The sequence below is a fragment of the Harpia harpyja genome, chromosome 7, assembly GCF_026419915.1.
Source record: "Harpia harpyja isolate bHarHar1 chromosome 7, bHarHar1 primary haplotype, whole genome shotgun sequence".
In the NCBI taxonomy this organism is placed as follows: domain Eukaryota; kingdom Metazoa; phylum Chordata; class Aves; order Accipitriformes; family Accipitridae; genus Harpia; species Harpia harpyja.
The window spans coordinates 40,685,561-40,704,104 of NC_068946.1; the positions used below are offsets into that span (position 1 = coordinate 40,685,561).

Below are 18,544 nucleotides of genomic sequence, written 5' to 3' on the forward strand. Positions count from 1 at the left end.
CTGTGGGAAGGACCCATGTTGGAGAAGTTCATGAAGGACTGTCTCCTGTGGGAAGGACCACACGCTGGAGCAGGGGAAGAGTGTGAGGAGTCCTGCCCCTGAGGAGGAAGGAGCAGCAGAGACAACGTGTGATGAACTGACCACAACCACAGCTCCCCACACCGCTGCACCGCTCAGAGCAAGGAGGCAGAGAAAATCGGGAGTGAAGTTGTGCCCAGGAAGAATAGAGGGGTGGGGGGAAGGTGTTTTAAGATTTGGTTTTATTTCTCATTACCTTACTCTGGTCAATTGGTAATAAATAAAGTTAATTTTCCCCAAGTCAGGTCTGTTTTGCCCACGACAGTAATTGCCGAGTGATCTCTCCCTGTCCTTATCTTGACCCACAAGCCTTTTGTTCTATTTTCTCTCCCGTGTCCAGCTGAGGAGGGGGAGTGATAAGAGCGGCTTTGGTGAGCAGCTGGCATCCAGCCAGGGTCGACCCACCACAGACAGGAAGACAAGCAGGACTTTTTGCAAAAAGACGAACATGATTCCACTCCATTATCACCTTTTTATTGTTAAAAGGACAGATCTTGACAGTGGAAAAAAAGGAGGTTTCACAAGGAGAACAGGAAGTAGCTTCTATTGGTCTTTCAATTCCTTCAGTCTTCTGATTGCAGATTTGACTGTCACTGCAGAGGTGGTACTGGAAGAAGCAGCAGAGTGATTTGCACATGGCACTAGAACAACCCGAGCCAGTATTATTTTTTGAGAAACTACTAATCATTTCAAATAGTCATAGTCTGATTGCATTGTCAACAGGGGACTAATTCCACTTTGATTTTCATGACAACAAGGCGTAGGCCTTTGTCTACAGAAGCACAGACAACTTCACAAGCTACATCTCAACCCAAATTATCCAGTCACACATCGACTACATGCACAAGCACGTGGGCTCAGATTCCTAGCGACTCTTACATGTGGGGCAACAGTGTCTTCTACCAGAAGGGGGGCAGGGGGGGAGGAGAGCAAAGAAGGGGAGTAAGCAAGGGCACCATCACAATAACAATTATAATGATTCAATCCTTTTAAAACAAAAGCAAACCATGGAAATACTTTATTTTGGAGTAAACCTGGGTTTGCCTGTGGTATTTGTGTCTCTGAACTGAAAAGGGTGGGGTAGTAACCACAAAAAAACCACTGCTTAGACTTTGAAAGAAGAGGTAGGAGTTCCCTTACATAATTAAGATTTTTATACAGTCAACAGAATCAAGGAGGAAAAAATAATCCCCAGGTCAGAGGCATAATTTACTAGAAGCTGTTGAAGCTCTTTTTAGAACAGGTCAGAGGGACATCTGTCAGGTGTCATCCATGCAGATGATTCCACCCTGAGATGGCCAGATGAACCAGCCATTCTCTCTGCTCCTTTTCTTCCAACATCAGCAAAAAACTGGCCCAAGTATAATACCTCGTACAAGCAACAACTGTAGTCACATCTCCAATAAGAAATGCTACTACAGCCAAGCCACAGAAGAGACTACCTAAATAAAATTACTTGTTTCAGCATTTGTAGATGTTTCAATTTTATTATTTGAAGTTTGGGAAAAGATGCAGAGCTTGCATTTTTGAAGAATAAAACAACTGCTTTGGTAAAGCCCAGAGAGATAAAGAAATTTTGGAGGGACCCACCAAAACCAGCAGCAGTAATATGATGGATAAAATGCAATATTCTCAGAAGCTGCACAACAGATAGTGGAAAGAATAGCAATCAAATCCAATTTGATCCATTCGAATCAAATTTTAACAATGCAGGCAAAAAAACCCCCACATATCACTAACTTGAGACTGATCTACTTAATGGTTAGTAGATTAAATTAAAAAAAATAAATAGAAAGCTGTATTATGCCTCAGCTATGTGAGAATAAATGCTGATAGGAGCTTCTTAATTTCCTTACTTGTAAGTCCAGGCACCACCAGCAACTGTCTTCATGCAGGATCCACAGTGCCAGATACCCACAGCCTTCCTCTTCATTTTGGTCTGTAATAAAAGAAAAAAAAAAAAAAAAAAAGCTCTCTCCATCAGCTGAAAAAGCCAAACAACAAACTTCAGGCGAAGACTTCAGCATCACACCACAGCATTACCTATAAGCCTAGTTAAGACAGGCAAGGATCGGGGAATGTTTTTATTCAGATTCTTCAGAACAGGGAAAGTCCTTCTGAAAAGCTTTTTCATTCAGATATAAAGTGGGTCATTTCTAAACACATCATCAAAATTCAACTCTGAAGGAGAAAAATAGTAAGTTACATTGGTCATAGTACTGATATTCTCACCTGGTTTGATGACCAATGTCACACCGCTTTTATGAGTGCTCCCTGGACATCCCATGATTGCTCTAAAGCGGACCCCCTTTGGATAGCATCTAAAGAGTGAGTGGTGGGTACTGAACTCCTTTCACCCAGGCAAGTCTCCATCACCTTGCAAAGATGACAATGGGTTTGCCTAGACCTACACTGGATTTAGGCAGCTCTGCAAATCAGGTTATCAGCATTCTCACTTCACATGAGAAAGACACTGAATATAAGAAACAGACGGAAGTCTTTTTAAATTTCCAGCCACTTAAAACTAACTACTTTACAGATATCAATAAAAAAAATATCTGGGCAAAGCACAAGCTGATGGGCCTCTCAAACTGTCAAAAACCAGATTTGAGAGTGAATTTTCATCAGGTACATAAGCAAATAAGATTACTTCTTATCAGAAATTCTTCCCCATCCAGAGTTATAAAGCAAATATAAGTAAGCAACTGCAATCAAAAGTTTTAAGTGGGAAAAGCAAGCTCTCTTCTTCCTCCACGTAAGCCATAAAGTTTCTGAAGAAAAAAAAAAAGAGCCCAAGTCATGCCTTAATTATCAGGATAACAAGCATGTTGTTTTAATCCTGTCAGGTCTCTTTATTAGATACCTAAAACGTATAGTATGGCAACATTTCTCACTATTTTTTGTAATGAAATATAATTTATGTTTGTTTTAGCTACCACTAAGTGTGCATGTGAAATGTCTACTCACTGTTTTATTTTATAAAGGATTCCGATAGTAGCCTAAAGCTCACAATAAACTAATCACTGTCTCAAAACTAGTCGAATTCTCTCTTCAGCAGAAAAATGACCAAAGCATCACACTGCATTTCCAGCATCAGTAATAAAGTTATTTCTGAAGACTTTTTTAGGGAAGGAGGTCTCTCACCTTGCCACAGAAGGAGCAGGTGTACTTGGCATGCTGGCTAATTTCAATCTTCTTCACCATTTTCCTAAGGGACGCACCGTAACGGGTACCATATTTACCCACAATCCCAACCTTCTTGGTGCGCTTAGCCTGTTGGGAGGCAAACCAGAATAAGCTTCAACTTTACTGAGATCGCCATCTCCTCAGCTGCTCCCCTCTCCTGACACGACAGCAAAGCGCTCAGCACTCAAAAGCGACGCTGCAGCCGACCAACGCCTCCCCCTGACGTTGTAAATAGAGTATTAGTTATGAAACGGCGAGAGGCTCACACTGCCGCAGCCTCCCAGCTTCTGCTGGGGCACCTGGGGCAGAGGGCCGCAGCCTGGCAGCCAAGCACGAGCAAAGCCGCGTCCTTCCTCCGGGCCAGCCGCCCTCACATCGAACGCCGCAGCCGGCAGAGCCGCCCACCGCGTACCGCCACCCCCTTACCGCGCAGTCCGCTGTAAGCCCGGGCCCGGCCTCCTCCTGCGACGCCTATCCAGTCTTCCAGCGGCTCCCCACCACCCCCACCACCACCCCCGGCCTACCACCCCCCCTCACTCGGGCCATCTCCCACGGGCCACCCAGGCGGCAGCGAGCCCCTCTCGCAGCCCAGCGCGGGGACGGGGCCTGCTCGGGGGAAGAGCCCACACAGGGCCCCGGCCCGGCCCGGCCCGCAGGCGCTCCTGGTCCGTGCCCCGCCCGCAGCGGACTCCGCACTGCCCCGCACCGTGCCCCGCAGCCCCAGCGCGGCGGCCCCGGGGCGGATGGCGGCGGATGGGCCGCGGCGCTTCAGCCCCACTCACCATCTTGCTGCCCGGCACCGGCACCGAGAGAGGAAACCCCCTCTGCGCAGGCGCAGTATGAGCCGTCGCCGCCGGAAGCCAGGGGGAGAGGCGACCGAGCGTGTGGCGGATGGGACTCGGAGTAGGTCTGTCTGCACCGTGGCGGTCCGTAGCTCTATGGTCGCGCTCTGTATTCTGTACATTTCTCCCATGACGATTGGGTTATCTAAAGCCTAAAGCACACAAACCGGAACGCAGTTGCAGCTTGATGTTGGAAGACGCATCGCTCAGAAAACACCCTGTATCAATATGAAACCCAAGCAGTACGTCAGCCTCGGCAGCGCTGATGGGAGATGCAGCATGAGAGCTCAGATTCCTGGATTTCCATCCAAGGAAGTCGCACCAGGAAAGAAGATGGAGCAGTTACATTCACTTACCTCATTTTTAAAGAGAATAAGTAGTAGATAGGTGTCAGAATTAAAAAAGGAACAGCAACCCAGGCTGGAGCTGCAGAAGGGCTCTATATAGAGAATTCATCCTCAACGATTTAATCTTAAAACATACCAGCCCTAAACCCAGAGGTTTCAAGATAACCTGACCAGGTGCAACCATGTCATCTACCCGATTTCCTTGGAGTCACCCAGCGTTGAAACAACCAGCCATAAAAGCCTCTGTGTGCCGCCACCAAGGTGGACTCCCGGCACCCAGACGATGCCCCGGATGCCCGGGGCACCCAAGCCACCTCCACCACCAAAGCGTGGGGTTGGGACCTGGCCGGGCTCCCGCGCCACTCGGACCCAGCCTGGGCGAGCAAAACGTGCACCGATGCTGCTCGAGCTGCAACGCTTGTAATGGGATTAACAACCCATTAACCTCCATTAAGAAACTTAATCTGGTTAGCCATTTAATGCGCGGGGCTGGCTGAACCTCATCCCCTCCCGCCTGCAGGGAGCTGGGGCTGCCCAGCCCACCTGGAGAAGCTGTCCCCACGTTCTTTGTGAGGTGCTTTTCCTCCTGTGACAGCCCCATACCCACCACAGCTGCCTCAACCCACAACAGCCCTCCTCTTCCTTTGCAGCCTATTTAATTAATAGGAAATTAACGACTAGAGCATACCCTGCCACTATGTTAGCCTTTCCCTGTCCGGTGTCCGTACTTCTGGAGATGCTCATGGACATGCCCTCTTGGCTCTTGATCTGAGGGTTTGAACACTCACATTTTTAATTCCCTCTGTCGTGCCATGCTCCCTGTTCCCCAGTCATCCCTGGAAGCTCTCCTCCTGTCTGAGCAGGTCCTCCCAGGGGCTGGTAGGCCAGAGCCCTGTTCCAGATTAGGGCTCAGCAGGGGTTTAGGCAACAGTATTTATATCTTCCTCGGTTGAGTCAAAATCTCATTTGATATCTCCTGGGAATATATTTGCCCTTTTCAGATCCTCATCATAATGATGACTCACAGGATACATCTTTATGTATTAAAAAAAAAAAAAAAAAAAGTTCCTTTGGCTCCTTTGTGACTATTTGGTTTTAAAAAAAAAAAAAAAATTGTCAGCCAACACATCCAGGACAGAGGATCTACTGCTATTCTCCAGTCTGTCTCTACAGAGTTTAAGTTTGCTGTGACAGTACAGTGTGTGGTCATATCCTTCATCTACCAGTATTACAGACAGCTCTGCCAACAACCAAACCCAACCCCCTTAGATGACAGCCATTCCCAGCACTGCCAAAATAAACATACATTTCCAAGTGACTGAGAAGACAGATGGATGCAGACAGGCCAGCAGAGCTCCAAAAGCCTTGCCTCAGCAGTCCATCACCTTGAACTCTTCTGCATGTCCCAGGCTGGCCAGCTTCAGGCGCTGAAGATGTAGTTTGAACTTCTCTGTTTTACTGTTCAGGTATTTTTCCCTGTTTTTCCTGGTTTGGCATCCTTCGTGAAAACATGCCTTCCGTAACATGGGTGACAGCACAGACACAGGTGTACAAGCAGGCATGCAGTCACAGTAAGATGCTCCAAGATCCAGTAAGATGGGTCCTTCCCTTCACTGGGCTTTAGATAACGCCAAAAAGTTACAGCTATGCCATCTTCAATGCGCAGGTGTAAGAGTCCCCAAGAGCACTGCATGTTCCTGAGCCTGCCTGAGGGTCTCACTGGCAACCTGCGCATTACCTTGTACAAATTCTCATCAGCAAGCCTTGGAGATCTTGTCTGAGCCTGCTGGCAGCTTCCCAGCCACCTTCTCATCATATGAATGACAGACTCATAGTGTAATTGGGCTAAGGCCTGCACAGTCTTTCCAATCCCTTGATGTAATGACTAAAAGCACTTTCCTGCAAGATTCTTCTCCCCTTTTCATCTAGTAAGGATAAAGTGAACCTCAAGTGTACTTGAAGAGCCTTTGTAATTCTGCAGCAAACCAGCTGAGATTTTATGGGTCCAAACAAAGAAAGAGTACACCTAGCATTCCTCTAACAGGGCTGGGATTTATCAATATATGGATAAGATAAATTGAGTTTATGAGAAGCAAAATTCTCCAAGGGTACTTTCAGCAGATTTCAGAAAAATACTGTTTTGAAGTAGCTGTAGCTTTACAAGGAGGAAGAGAATTACTCCCATAGGAGACCACAATATAGGTATACAAATAATATCTGCCATATTTTTTTCAGTAGGCAGACAGCAACATTTCTCACCCCTTATTCAGAACAACCCTCTCTGCAAGTAGAAAGATCACGTGTCTTAGAAACAGATTAAATACTCTGTGTTCAAGAAAAAGAGACTTTTAAAAATGTCAAAAAGTGTGTATTTATCTCCTGGCCAGCAGCTGGAGCAAGAGAAATGTTTAGTTCTCAGTCTCAAATCCAGAGATAAAGCATTTCCTCCAGTTGGCCAGTCACACAATCCTCAGTCCTACTCCTCTTCACTTGCACACACACCAAAGCACCTTCTGCAGTCATGAATGAAAAGCAAGTCTCCACTCAGCACAATTGCATACACAGCCTGTAGGGCATTTCCATGACGACACTTGCTGAAAATGGGATAATCAAACCCTTGGATGCAGGAAAAAATATCCTAGTTATTATCAGGTTGATCTTGTAGCACATACTTTTTCCTCCTTGACTGTGGAAGAGAGGTCTTTTTTGTCAGTGTCTGCACACAGCCAAGCGCGCCTCCTGGCCTCCAGAAGCTAAATGTAAGCTTTCAGTTTGCTTTTCCCCCACCCTTCTCTACAGATTATGGCTGTAAAACATAGCTAAGTGGTACCCCTGTGAAATTATATCTTCTCCTGTACTCCCTGGTTACATTTGCTTAAACCATCCTGTTTCCAAGTATATTTTAGTACTAAGACTGGAAGCATGAAAGACAATAATTTGGGATCATGCTACACTGCACTGGCAATAATACACAAAAAATTAAAGATGACCATGCAGAGATGCCTGAAGAGACCAGCCGTGATAAAGACAGCCACCTGCCTTTATATCAAGCCCACATCAACAGTGGCCTATAGTTTTTGCAGAGGCATCACCACCATGAAGTGGAATCAGGCCATGCCCAAGGGAAAGCGACTGTGTCACAAGCTCCTGAAAGGAACCAAAGAGCAGGTTTGCTCAGGCAGCACTGGGGCTGGGAGTTCAGGTCTCCCAGTTCACAGGGCTGAGAGCATGACAGAGACTATCACAAATTGAAAACAGGCATTTTAATCACTGCATCAAGCAACAGTGCTGCTTTTGGCATTCTCAGTGTAACCTGCACAGAGCTGTAATGGGAGCAAATAACAGGTGCTAGGGTACCAGCCTAAATACCTTATGAAAGTAGCTGTTGATTCATCTACAAGCAAAGTATCATGGGAGTTTCCCTTTTGAAAGTTGATGCATTTCAGAAAGCACAAGAGGAAGCATCCCCAAAAAGACCTATCTTTCAGCCACTGTAAATATTAAAAAAAAAAAAAACACAACCCACTGGTATTTCCACTGCATCACATATTTCTCAAGCTGAAGGTCCAACTGGAGATGAAATTCTAAAATAAAAAAAGTACCAAAAGTTTGGGAACCACGACTTAAAATGACTTTTTATTTAAACAGCTCAGTCCAGAGTCGGTTTCTTACAAAACAAGGGCAAAAGTCCACGTGTCCCCTTCTCCTCACTCAACTGTGGAAATCAGTCTCGAGCCTTGAACAAAACACACGCACCCCCTTCCTGAGCAGCCAGGCTTAATCCCTGGCAGTCAGCACAAGCTTCACTCTCCACTGACACAAGAAGCACATGCCCTGGAGCAGGTCCTAAGATTTAGTAGATTAGGCCAGAGATCAGTGTGTTCAGGCAGACATGTGCCTAACAGGCAATACACACGTCCTGGCAGACAGTTATACTCAGTTTCAAGGTACTGACTGCTCTGCACAGACAAAAATCTGGGGCTCTTTCTCTTCTCCCCCACCTCACAAAACCTCAAGATCTGTCTGGATCTTTTCTCCTCCCTGCCAAAATGACTACCAGAGAACCAGTTTGTGAATGAGCCAAGGGCCAAATTTTGCCAGTGAACCAACTCCTATAAATCCAGACTAAAATTCTTGGAAAACTGATTGTTAAAAGCACTCTGCAGCTGCTGAGAAGTTAAGTTTTCACAACAGTTCTACCTTGTGGACAGACAACCATTATCTGCTTTTTAAACAAAACAACTGTGGAGGCTGACATGCTGAAACAAAGCAGCATGCTACTTGCCCATGGCCATTCAGTCATCAGCAAAACCAGGACTGCAAAACCTGCAGACTGCCAGGTGTGCGCTGCTCATCTGTCACACTGTCAGACTGCCTTCTCATCCTTTGAGATGAAATGCACTAGAGATACAGGAAACTTAAAGTCTTTTATTTTTGAAAACTCAAAAAATAATACTTGATTGCTTTTGTTTTCCCATTTTAATTAAAAAAAAAAAATCTCTTAGCCACCATCTCTTTTGCTGTCACCATTACACTTTAAAAAACTCCTCAATACGCCGCTTTTTGGGGGGACTCACTGAACATGTCTCTCCTTCTGTATCTTGCAAGGCACTGCCAGAGTCAAACTCGCAGCAAGCATCAGCTGCCTCCAAAAGCAAAAGTTCATCAGTGTCACCTCTGCTCTCAGAGAAGGTCCTCTGGAAAAGGTCGTAGATGGTCTTCTGCTTTGGATCTGGCTGAGAAATTAGAACAGACAGAATCTGCATATACATTGTCATATAAAAAAAAAAGTGAGCAATAGTAAGGGGGCACTCCCCTGGGACAGTGCGCATGTGTGTACATATATCATATGATATATATATATATATCATACATACATATATCTCAGAGACATATATATGCTATAGAGGCTATCATGTCTCCTTGCATGCAGCAGGTTTGGGAACTCTGTGGAGAGTCCAAGTCAAAGCATGGCTCCTGGGAGGAGCTGGAGAATCTGGTCTGTGGTATTAAAGGCAGAACAGACATAAGGTCAGCCTGCCAACCACCTACCAATCTAGATGTACACAAGCCAAAGCCTATTCAGCCTCTCCCAGGGACCATCGATATTCTTTCAGGTCAATTACCTTAGGGCAGTAATTAGTGGATTCAGCTGTTTTAGAGAAATTGGTTTCTGAAAGACCAGCTTCCCCCAGCACTTTGATTTTCTCTTGAATCATTGGCCTAGGAGAGATAAACAGATAGTACTGAAAGGAAGAAAATACCATGCAAGGACACTGAGTCATTTACTATGTGTAGATGAAAAAAAGATATAACAGGGGTATAAAGATGGCTTTTCTACCAAAGCTCGTTAGGTCCTTAACCTGTCCTGCTCTTGTTTGTGATGACTGTATGCTGCTTTGGGATATCAATCAATCCAACATAAATAAGTATCAATCTGTATTGGGTCTGTGTGACAAGGTTTTGGTAGCAGGGGGGCTACAGCGGTGGCTTCTGTGAGAAGCTGCTAGAAGCTTCCCCTGCGTCTGACAGAGCCAATGCCAGCCGGCTCCAAGACGGACCTGCTGCTGGCCAAGGCCAAGCCCATCAGCGACAGTGGTAGTGCCTCTGGGGTAACAGATTTAAGAAGGGGAAAAAAAACCCAGCTGCGCAACAGAAACTGCAGCTGGAGAGGGAGAATATGTGAGAGAAACTCTGCAGACACCAAGGTCAGTAAAGGAGGAGGGGGAGGAGATGCTCCAGGCGCCAGAGCAGAGATTCCCCTGCAGCCCGTGGGGAAGACCATGGTGAGGCAGGCTGTCCCCCTGCTGCCCAGGGAGGTCCACGGTGGAGCAGATATCCACCTGCAGCCTGGGGAGGACCCCACGCTGGAGCAGGTGGATGCCCAAAGGAGACTGTGACCCCATGGGAAGACCACGCTGGAACAGGCTCCTGGCAGGACCTGTGGCCCCGTGGAGAGAGGAGCCCACGCTGGAGCAGGTTTGCTGGCAGGACTTGTGAACCCATGGAAGGGACCCACACTGGAGCAGTTCATGAAGAACCGTAGCCCGTGGGAAGGACTCATGTTGGAGAAGTTTGTGGAGAATGGTCTCCTGTGGGAGGGACCCCATGCTGGAGCAGGGGAAGAGTGTGAGGAGTCCTCCCCCTGAGGAGGAAGGAGCGGCAGAAACATGTGATGAACTACTCCACTCTCGTGAGACCCCACCTGGAGTACTGCGTTCAGCTCTGGGGCCCCCAACATAAGGAGGACATGGACCTATTGGACCAAGTCCAGAGGAGGGCCACAAAGATGATCAGAGGGCTGGAGCACCCCTCCGTGAAAAGAGGCTGAGCAAGTTGGGGTTGTTCAGCTTGGACAAGAGAAGGCTCTGGGGAGACCTTATAGCATCCTTCCAGTACCTAAAGGGAGTCCTACAAGAAAGCTGGAGAGGGACTTTTTACAAGGGCACATAGTGAAAGGACAAGGGGTAATGGCTTTAAAATGAAAGAGGGTAGACTTAGATTAGATGTAAGGAAGTTCTTCACTGTGAGGGTGGTAAGGCACTGGAAGAGGTTGCCCAGAGAGGCTGTGGATGCCCCATGTCTGGAAGTGTTCAGGACCAGGTTGGATGGGGCTTTGACCAACCTGGTCTAGTGGAAGGCATCCCTGCCCAAGGCAGGGGGGTTGGAACTAGATTATCTTTAAACTCCCTTCCAACCCAAACCATTCAATGATTCTATGAACTGACCGCAACCACCATTCCCTGTCCCTGTGTGCCGCTCAGGGGGAGGAGACAGAGAAAATTGGGAGTAACGTTAAGCCCAGGGAAAAGGGAGGGGCTGGGGGAACGTGTTTTAAGATTTGGTTTTACTTCTCATTATCCTACTCAGATTTGATTAGTAATAAATTAAACTAATTTCCCCAAGTTGAGTCTGTTTTGCCTGTGATGGTAATTGCTGAGTGATCTCTCCCTGTCCTTATCTCGACCCACAAGCCTTTTGTTCTGTTTTCTCTCCCTGTCCAGTTGAGGAGGGGGAGTGATAGAGCGGCTTTGGTGGGCACCTGGCGTCCAGCCAGGGTCAACCCACCACATAATCCAATTTAAGTAAGTAACAAGAAGAGGATTTCAGGCTATAAATATTTGGAGAACACACATATCCAACAGGGAAACTAGTTGACTGAGGCAACACCAATGGTATGAAGTCAGAACAAGAAGATGTAGCTAAAGGGAGTCCCAATAGCCTGTGTTTTCAGTCTCCAAGGTAAGCAATGGTAATCCCCATCAACAGACACATCAGCATTTCTAGGGTATATCCCGATGTATGGCAGGAAGAAGAATCTATCACTGGCTCAAGAGGCCGAGAGGTCCCAACCACATCTGCAGACTGGATACTTTTCAAGAAGCAAAGGCCACAGCACAATTAATGCATTTACCAAATAGCCTTGTCGTCTTGTTCTTTTTCTCGCCTTTAAAAAGGATGCCACTGTCCTTCTTTGAAGAGCCATATTTCCTTCCCATTAAGCATTAATGACTGCATGGACAGCATTTCACAAATAAAGGCAGAATTACTGTCATTAACTTTCCATGAAACGTGGGCGATGCATCAGTTTCCAGATCCCTGCATTGTAGGGTTATAATTATTTGCCATCATGATATTCTGGGAACTGCACAAGTTCACTTAGTTCATTCGTTCCTTTAAACAAGGTAATAAAGATGCAATTTTGAACTTTAAATGAACCAGCTGGTGGATAATGTTTTTTCATCATTTGCAGGTCAGTTCCCTTGCAGCCCTAAGGATTCCTTAGATCCTCCCCTTCCCCAGAATGTCAGATTCCCCAGCCCTAAGGACCAGTGTCCACCCATAGCTCTCACTGCAGCCAAAAAGGCTCAGACCACAACTCTCCAGAGGTGGGTCAGTAGCACTTTTTTAATTTATCCGAAGGGCTCACTGAAAAGCAAGAGGAAAGCAACAGTGCAGTCCTCCTCCACAGCTCCCTGCCCAAGCACTCAGCAGCCAGATTGCTCCTCAGACCTGATCCACAATACAGGGAACCATCTCTAGTGTCTGTTGAATTTGCTTGAAAGTACTCAGCACTTTACAGTACCCCAGCACACAAATGTTCTGGGCTGTATCTAAGACAATTCCTTCTTCTTACACAGAGGCTGTGAAGTTTTTAGATGCATCAACTCTCCCAGAATTTCTCTCAACAGCCCTTTCTTTGTCAGATAACTACTTTTATTCCTCCTGCTTGTCATCTACTTAGTTATGTCCACTGTGGCCAGGCCATGTCACCAGCTCACAGCAGCCCTGATTGGCAGTTGTTGCTCCTCCTCTCACAGGCTGTGGAAATCAGCACTAACATTAAGCACCTTACATCACATGTGTGACAAACAGTGAAAACAGGTGGCAGGAGAACCAAAGTATCTTTCCCACTTCCTACCATAAATAGTCATCTGCTGTGCCTTTAGCCACCAGGTAGTGAATATTAACAGAGCTGGTCTGTCCAATTCGATGTGCCCGATCTTCTGCTTGGATCAAAACCTTTATGTAAAAACATGACAAAGAAAATAAGGTGAGAACTGCAACATCTAAGAAACAGCATAAGCACCAGAGAGCAGGGAGATCTCATTTCTTGTGCTTAGCAACTCTTTTTCATCTGGATCCTGTTAACAACTGCATGCTCAAACACAGATTAAGCCAAGAAGTAATCTGGTGCATGATGTTCCCAAAAGGCAATGAGCATTTTCATAAGTAAAGGGTCAGCATTGATGATGGACTCTTTCAGGTCTTGGCTGGGCAAGCGGTTGAGAGCTCTGTCAAATTAAGAAACAAGAGCATGTTTCCCTTTCACAGTCTTCTCCAGCCAGCAAGCTGTGCAATCAGCCTCACTGGTTGAAGCTCAGGCACCTGGGGGTGCACAGACAAGTAGCCATCAGAGAAAGAAAGAGAAAAACCCTAGATAAAGTCCCCTGCCCATTACATCTCCTCCTAAGCACCAATGTTTCTGCTCTCCAGGGAGCATCCAACCCTTGTCCCTCCAGGACGCATACCCCGGGGTTCCAGAAGAGCTCTGCAAACACCACCAGGTCCGCAGCAGACAACGTCAAGCCCATGTTTGCGGCAGTAAGGGACAGGACGGCCACAACCTGCTTCTCTGAGAACTGGAACTTCTGGCACAGAAACTGCCGCTCGGCTGAAGGTGTGGAGCCATCAATGCGAATGTATTCAACATGCTGTGAAAAGGCAGAAGATACTTTCTAGAGGCCTTGTATCCCCTTTTCCATATCCTCCTTCCATGTTTTAGTGGATTCTGTTTCCCTTCCCCATGGCAGAACCAGGAAAGTAAAAAGGCAACAGTTGTATTTTTAAGACCTTTCCTCATCTTTAAGGCAGAGGCACTGTACCTCAGCATATAATATACCTCACCTTTGTTCACAATGCATGACTTGCTCTTATATCCATTGTTCTCCCACCAGTCCTGTGCAACTTCCTGCAACTCAAGTGACAGCAACAAGCTGGCAACTCAAGTACAGTGGAAAGGCAACTGGCTTAATACAAAGCTGAACACTGTCTGTGTGCTGATGTTACAGCTGCTACAACCTCCCCAACCTCCCTAAGTCTTCCCCTGTTTGTGATGGGAGGAGATGGGATCCTACACATCTCAGTTGCTCTGTGGTAGGCTCAGGAGAGCCATGACAAGCTTGGGTGATGCAGGGCCATAACTCTTCAGTGTCCAACCTCCTTGCTCTACTGGAGGTTGCTGCCACAGAAGCAGCAAAGTCACCACTGCCACTGTGGTTTATAGTTTGGAATATTAACTTAAACCATCCTTCACACTGCCCCAGCATGACCCAGAACTCCTTAGGGGCATCCACAGAAGTCTCACATGAATAATTAGACAAACACTTGTGAAGTCAGAGAGATGACTGGCAGGTCTATCAAGTCTCCCTACAGTATTCCAGTTCAAAAATGTAAGAGCACCACAGAGATAAAGGCAGGCAGCCATAGCTGGACTTGGGTTGTTACATTCTCCCTCTCTGAGGAAAGGTTGGAGGACAAAGCGGAGATAGCCACACAGGGTAACACTCCTCCAAGAATTACACAAGCTCCAGGGCTGACAATGGAGATTAAAGAACATTAAATACAACAAAAGCCATTCAGCTAATACAAAGTGCATCCTGTGAGGCATTCACCCTGACAGCTCAGCTCCCTCAGTGAAGGGTACATTCAGAGGCACAGCAAGTAGAAATTATCTCTGCCACTAACTTTCATAAACTATCTGACCAGCCGTAACTCTGGGGAGCTCTTAAACAGCTTTGAAGCTGGAATAATGATAAAGTTAAGACAACTCAGTCAATTACTTACTTTCTTCTCCAGCTCTGTAACTATTGCATCCAGCATTATCTTGTGATGAGCAAACACCAGGAATTTATCATTCCCACTTTCCAGTAACTCCAGGATGTATTCTCTACATGAAAACGGAGAAAAACCCCAAACTCTATAAAATTATGTGCTGAGAGAATACAGGCTTTGCTCACAACAAATTTTAAAGATATTGCTCATCTATATACAGAAACTAGGAAATAGGCTAGCATAAAAAAGTTGCAGTAAAATGCAAGTAGCAAGTCAAGTCTCCTAGAGATTAAAAAAGACATTGCAGGAAAATCCACTCATTTTTCTTCACCACAGCTGGACAGCTGCCTACATTTATACTTGAGTATCACTGAGAATCAATTTATTACATCCTACTTGAAACATGACATCCCAGACCAATCAACTGGAAGTCATCTATACTTATTTGACGATCTCATTCGCCCTTCTGTATTTCTAACTTTTGCACAATCACAATACACTAAGATAATCTGTATACAATTATCCTTCCTATGTTTACTCAGGATTGTTTTTATTTTAGAAGAAAAGGTCTCAATGCATGAATCAGAGTATTCTAAAAGTAGCTTTTCTTGCAAGGGTTCACATTGACAATTTACTACAGCTCGACAATCTAAATACATCAGCTATTTCTAGGAATTATCCATATAGGCTAATGACCAATGAAAGGTAACAAGAGTCCTTTTAAATGCAGATAAACAGTGTTAATTAAATGAAAACATCTGGCTTTTGCCATGGACTAATTGCAGAGCTACAGAATCCATTCCTGTGTAGTAACTTCTGTTACAATCAGGTCAACTAGAGCCTGAAAAACACCTATAAGCCTAAAATTTTAACTAACTATAGCAACAGCCATCAGAACAGATGATACAAATGTCATCTTTTCTTTGGAATAAGAAAGTTGTTGCAAAGATCAGGAAACCAAGTTCTTTGCTAAATACAACACAGCTTAGGACAGCAGCAACTGTCAGAAAACACCAAGCAGGATTCCCAGCGCTGTATTAAGATGTATCAGTGCTTTGCAGACAGTTCCCAGGGTTCGTGAAGTTCAGACCTCAATTATGTGACAATATCATTTAACGCAGAAATCCGGGAAAGAAGTGGGATTGCTGGGTTTCAAAAGAAGTATCAAAGAAAACATTCAGTATAACAAGCAGATGCCAACATATTACAATTATTTTACATCTCATTCCCATATTCCATTTAACAAATGGAAGCAATGGAAGACTGTCATCAAGGGCAAGACATGGGAGGTGCTGATGATCATAGGACAGTACCATTAGTTGGCAGTGGTATTTTAAATGCTACTAAACCCCAGAAAAAGATGGACTAGTTCCTACCAGAGAGTCAAGTAAACAGCACTTCATGATTTTATATTCAGTTCACACTTGCAACTGAAATAAAATGAAGAAAGTCTTCTAACTGTTCACTAACATAAAAGGAAGAAACTCTTCTACAGAAATGAGTGCTGGGACTCTGAAGTGCAGTTCTGTGCCAAACAGGCAAATTCTGCAGCAAGGTCTGAGACTGTGAAATCATGCAGTGCACATCAGCAGGTCCTTACATTCACAGCACTGCAGAAAAGTAAACTGTTTTCATGTTATTAGCATACTACTTATTAAAAAGTCATCCTATATGACCTAAACCAACTCCTTTGCAGTCCCAGCAGAAAGGCTAAGGATGCAAGGGCACAGAAAGTCACAGAAGGAAATTATTCCTAGGGAAGACAGACTTAAAAGCACACTTATGATAGAAAACTTTTGCTACTGAGGTCCCATGTGAGCTCTGTGGAAGAGCCAAGAACTTCAGTAGGGGCTGTAACATCCTTAAAGCACGCTACAACTAAAGCTCAGTCCATCTCATAAGCTTTTTGGCTCACGGTTCCTGCTGCAGCAGGACTGCAGCGTTTGTTTTGTCAAATTCTGTTGATACTTTTAGTTTCATTACTTCCCTCCTCCCTAAACTGAAATAGGGTCTGGACCAGGGAAGTTGATCCAAGTCCCAAACACCAAGTAATTTTAGATGGCTCAAAAGACAGTTTAGATCCATATCTGGAATGAAATCAGAAGACTTGTTCAGCCTAGGAACTCTGAGAGGAGAAAGTGTTTAGTGCATTGTAATTAAAATCAATTTTTTCTAAGCTGGCTTGAGGCTATGCTTCACGTCCCTGCACCGTTTTCCTGTTCTCAGTGGAAAAACACATTTTACTACGCAAGAACGAAGCAATGACATGCAGCTTACACAACTGAGTGGATTTTAGCTTCTGCCGTTCTGTTGTAGAAGAGGAGAAGAGCTTCCTTCTCCTGTTGTTTCTGCAGAGAGAAAGATAAATAAATGTGAGTCTCAGAAATGCCCTTTCTCCTTCTTCCTTACATATCTGGGATGTCTGCTGCTGCCAATAAACACTTTGCTAGGAAAAAATCAGCCTAAAAATGCACAACAAAAGGGGACTGGAGGGTGAAATCTCCTACTTGCCACTGGGCATGGCAGATACTCACACACTCCTATTTCTGACACCTCCCTTCCCACCTCCTACTCAACTCCTACAAGTCGGATGACAAGCATATTACAAATGTAGTTTTAGTTGAGAAAGCGTTTCCCAACTAAAATGGCAAGGAAAAAACTCCTAAGTTCTTACAGAACTGTATTAGCAACCTAGGAGCCTGGAACATGCATTTGCCATCCATACAAGAAAAAACAAACAAAAAAAAGCAAAAATACACTCTTCACATTTTTGGCTACTGCTGCGTTAATAATGCAGCTTCAACAAGGCTGTGTTTGTAGGGTGGATGGGATTACAAGGCAAGACAGAAGAGTAAGTACAGAGGCAGGAGGTACGAAAGACAATTAGGACTAATGAGAGAGGAAAAAAAAAAGAGAGAAGAAACAGTATTTCACACAAAGAGACAAAGTAAACTACTTAAATCAAAAGGAAAAAAAGCTGAGCTGTTTTGATTGTGTTGTACATTCATTTAAAACTGTGCCTTCAACAGCCTTCCACTGCACCTTCACATGAGGTGTGGCTCTGACCTTCCTTGGAACTCAGGGTACTGTTTTTCCACTGATGTTTTTAAATAAAGGTATCTGAAATACCAATGGCTCATCACAAAAATAGTTTCTGACTTACACTTTCATATCCTTTGGCCATCTTCTTTGCTTCAGCTGCCAAGACAGCTTTGGTCTTTGCACTAATGCCTTCAGGAGCCACCACAACCATTTTGCGTTGCTTTGCTGGAAGCTGGGAAAGCACATCCGATTTCAGACGTCGGATCATGATGGACTCTTCCAGCAAAATTTTCAGTTCAGTTAAGTTGGATGATCCAGAGTAGTCCCAACCCCACGGCATCTGGGAAAGATCAAAGCAGTTATCAATGTCAAACTTAAAAGAGACTGGTCTGCAGACAATCCAAGAGTAGAATAAACTTCCAGGGAAACTGGACAAAGCAAGAAATTTATGATCAGTAGGGAGAGAGATTTGACAAAAATGGCAATAAGATAGAAGTGTACAAACTAATCCACCCAACATGAGAAGGTTACTTAAATTTCCCTTTTTCCTATCTACAGGTGCTCAGGGACTACACAGAAAGGTGGAGATCCCTATCACAGACACTGTGTGCCCTGGTATTCATCCTCACACAGCAAGGTGTTTCTGCTCTCCACTTACAGCTTTGGGCAGACTGACAGAACTCACTGCAATTCTGTGCACACATTTACTTCAGT

General features: G+C 45.1%; 2 protein-coding genes across 2 annotated transcripts in view; both read right to left on the reverse strand.

The window, feature by feature from the left end:
• Positions 1–536: 536 nt before the first annotated feature.
• RPL37A (ribosomal protein L37a) lies at positions 537–4,152 on the reverse strand. Its single transcript, XM_052791455.1, has 4 exons — positions 4,047–4,152; positions 3,223–3,351; positions 1,935–2,017; positions 537–685 (listed from the first exon to the last, which is right to left on the reverse strand). The coding sequence occupies exons 1-4, from the start codon at positions 4,047–4,049 to the stop codon at positions 622–624; spliced, it is 279 nt and encodes a 92-aa protein (XP_052647415.1). The 5' UTR covers positions 4,050–4,152; the 3' UTR covers positions 537–621.
• Positions 4,153–8,061: 3,909 nt separating this feature from the next.
• SMARCAL1 (SWI/SNF related, matrix associated, actin dependent regulator of chromatin, subfamily a like 1) overlaps positions 8,062–18,544 on the reverse strand; it is a 41,407-nt gene continuing 30,924 nt past the window's right edge. Inside the window, 10 exon segments of the mRNA XM_052791454.1 lie at positions 8,062–8,632; positions 8,634–8,806; positions 8,809–8,854; positions 9,031–9,189; positions 9,580–9,676; positions 12,876–12,976; positions 13,486–13,668; positions 14,801–14,903; positions 17,066–17,136; positions 17,952–18,170. Coding sequence (XP_052647414.1) covers positions 8,603–8,632; positions 8,634–8,806; positions 8,809–8,854; positions 9,031–9,189; positions 9,580–9,676; positions 12,876–12,976; positions 13,486–13,668; positions 14,801–14,903; positions 17,066–17,136; positions 17,952–18,170 — 1,182 coding nt within the window. The 3' untranslated portion in view covers positions 8,062–8,602.

Bases quoted from the DNA above. Each gene is read 5' to 3' on its own strand.
- RPL37A (XM_052791455.1), bottom strand. The intron at 2,018-3,222 runs GTGAGAGACCTC...CTTTTATTACAG, and splicing joins CCTGCTCCTTCTGTGGCAAG to ACCAAAATGAAGAGGAAGGC. The intron at 686-1,934 runs GTAAGGAAATTA...TGCTTCTTCCAG, and splicing joins GGTGGTGCCTGGACTTACAA to TACCACCTCTGCAGTGACAG.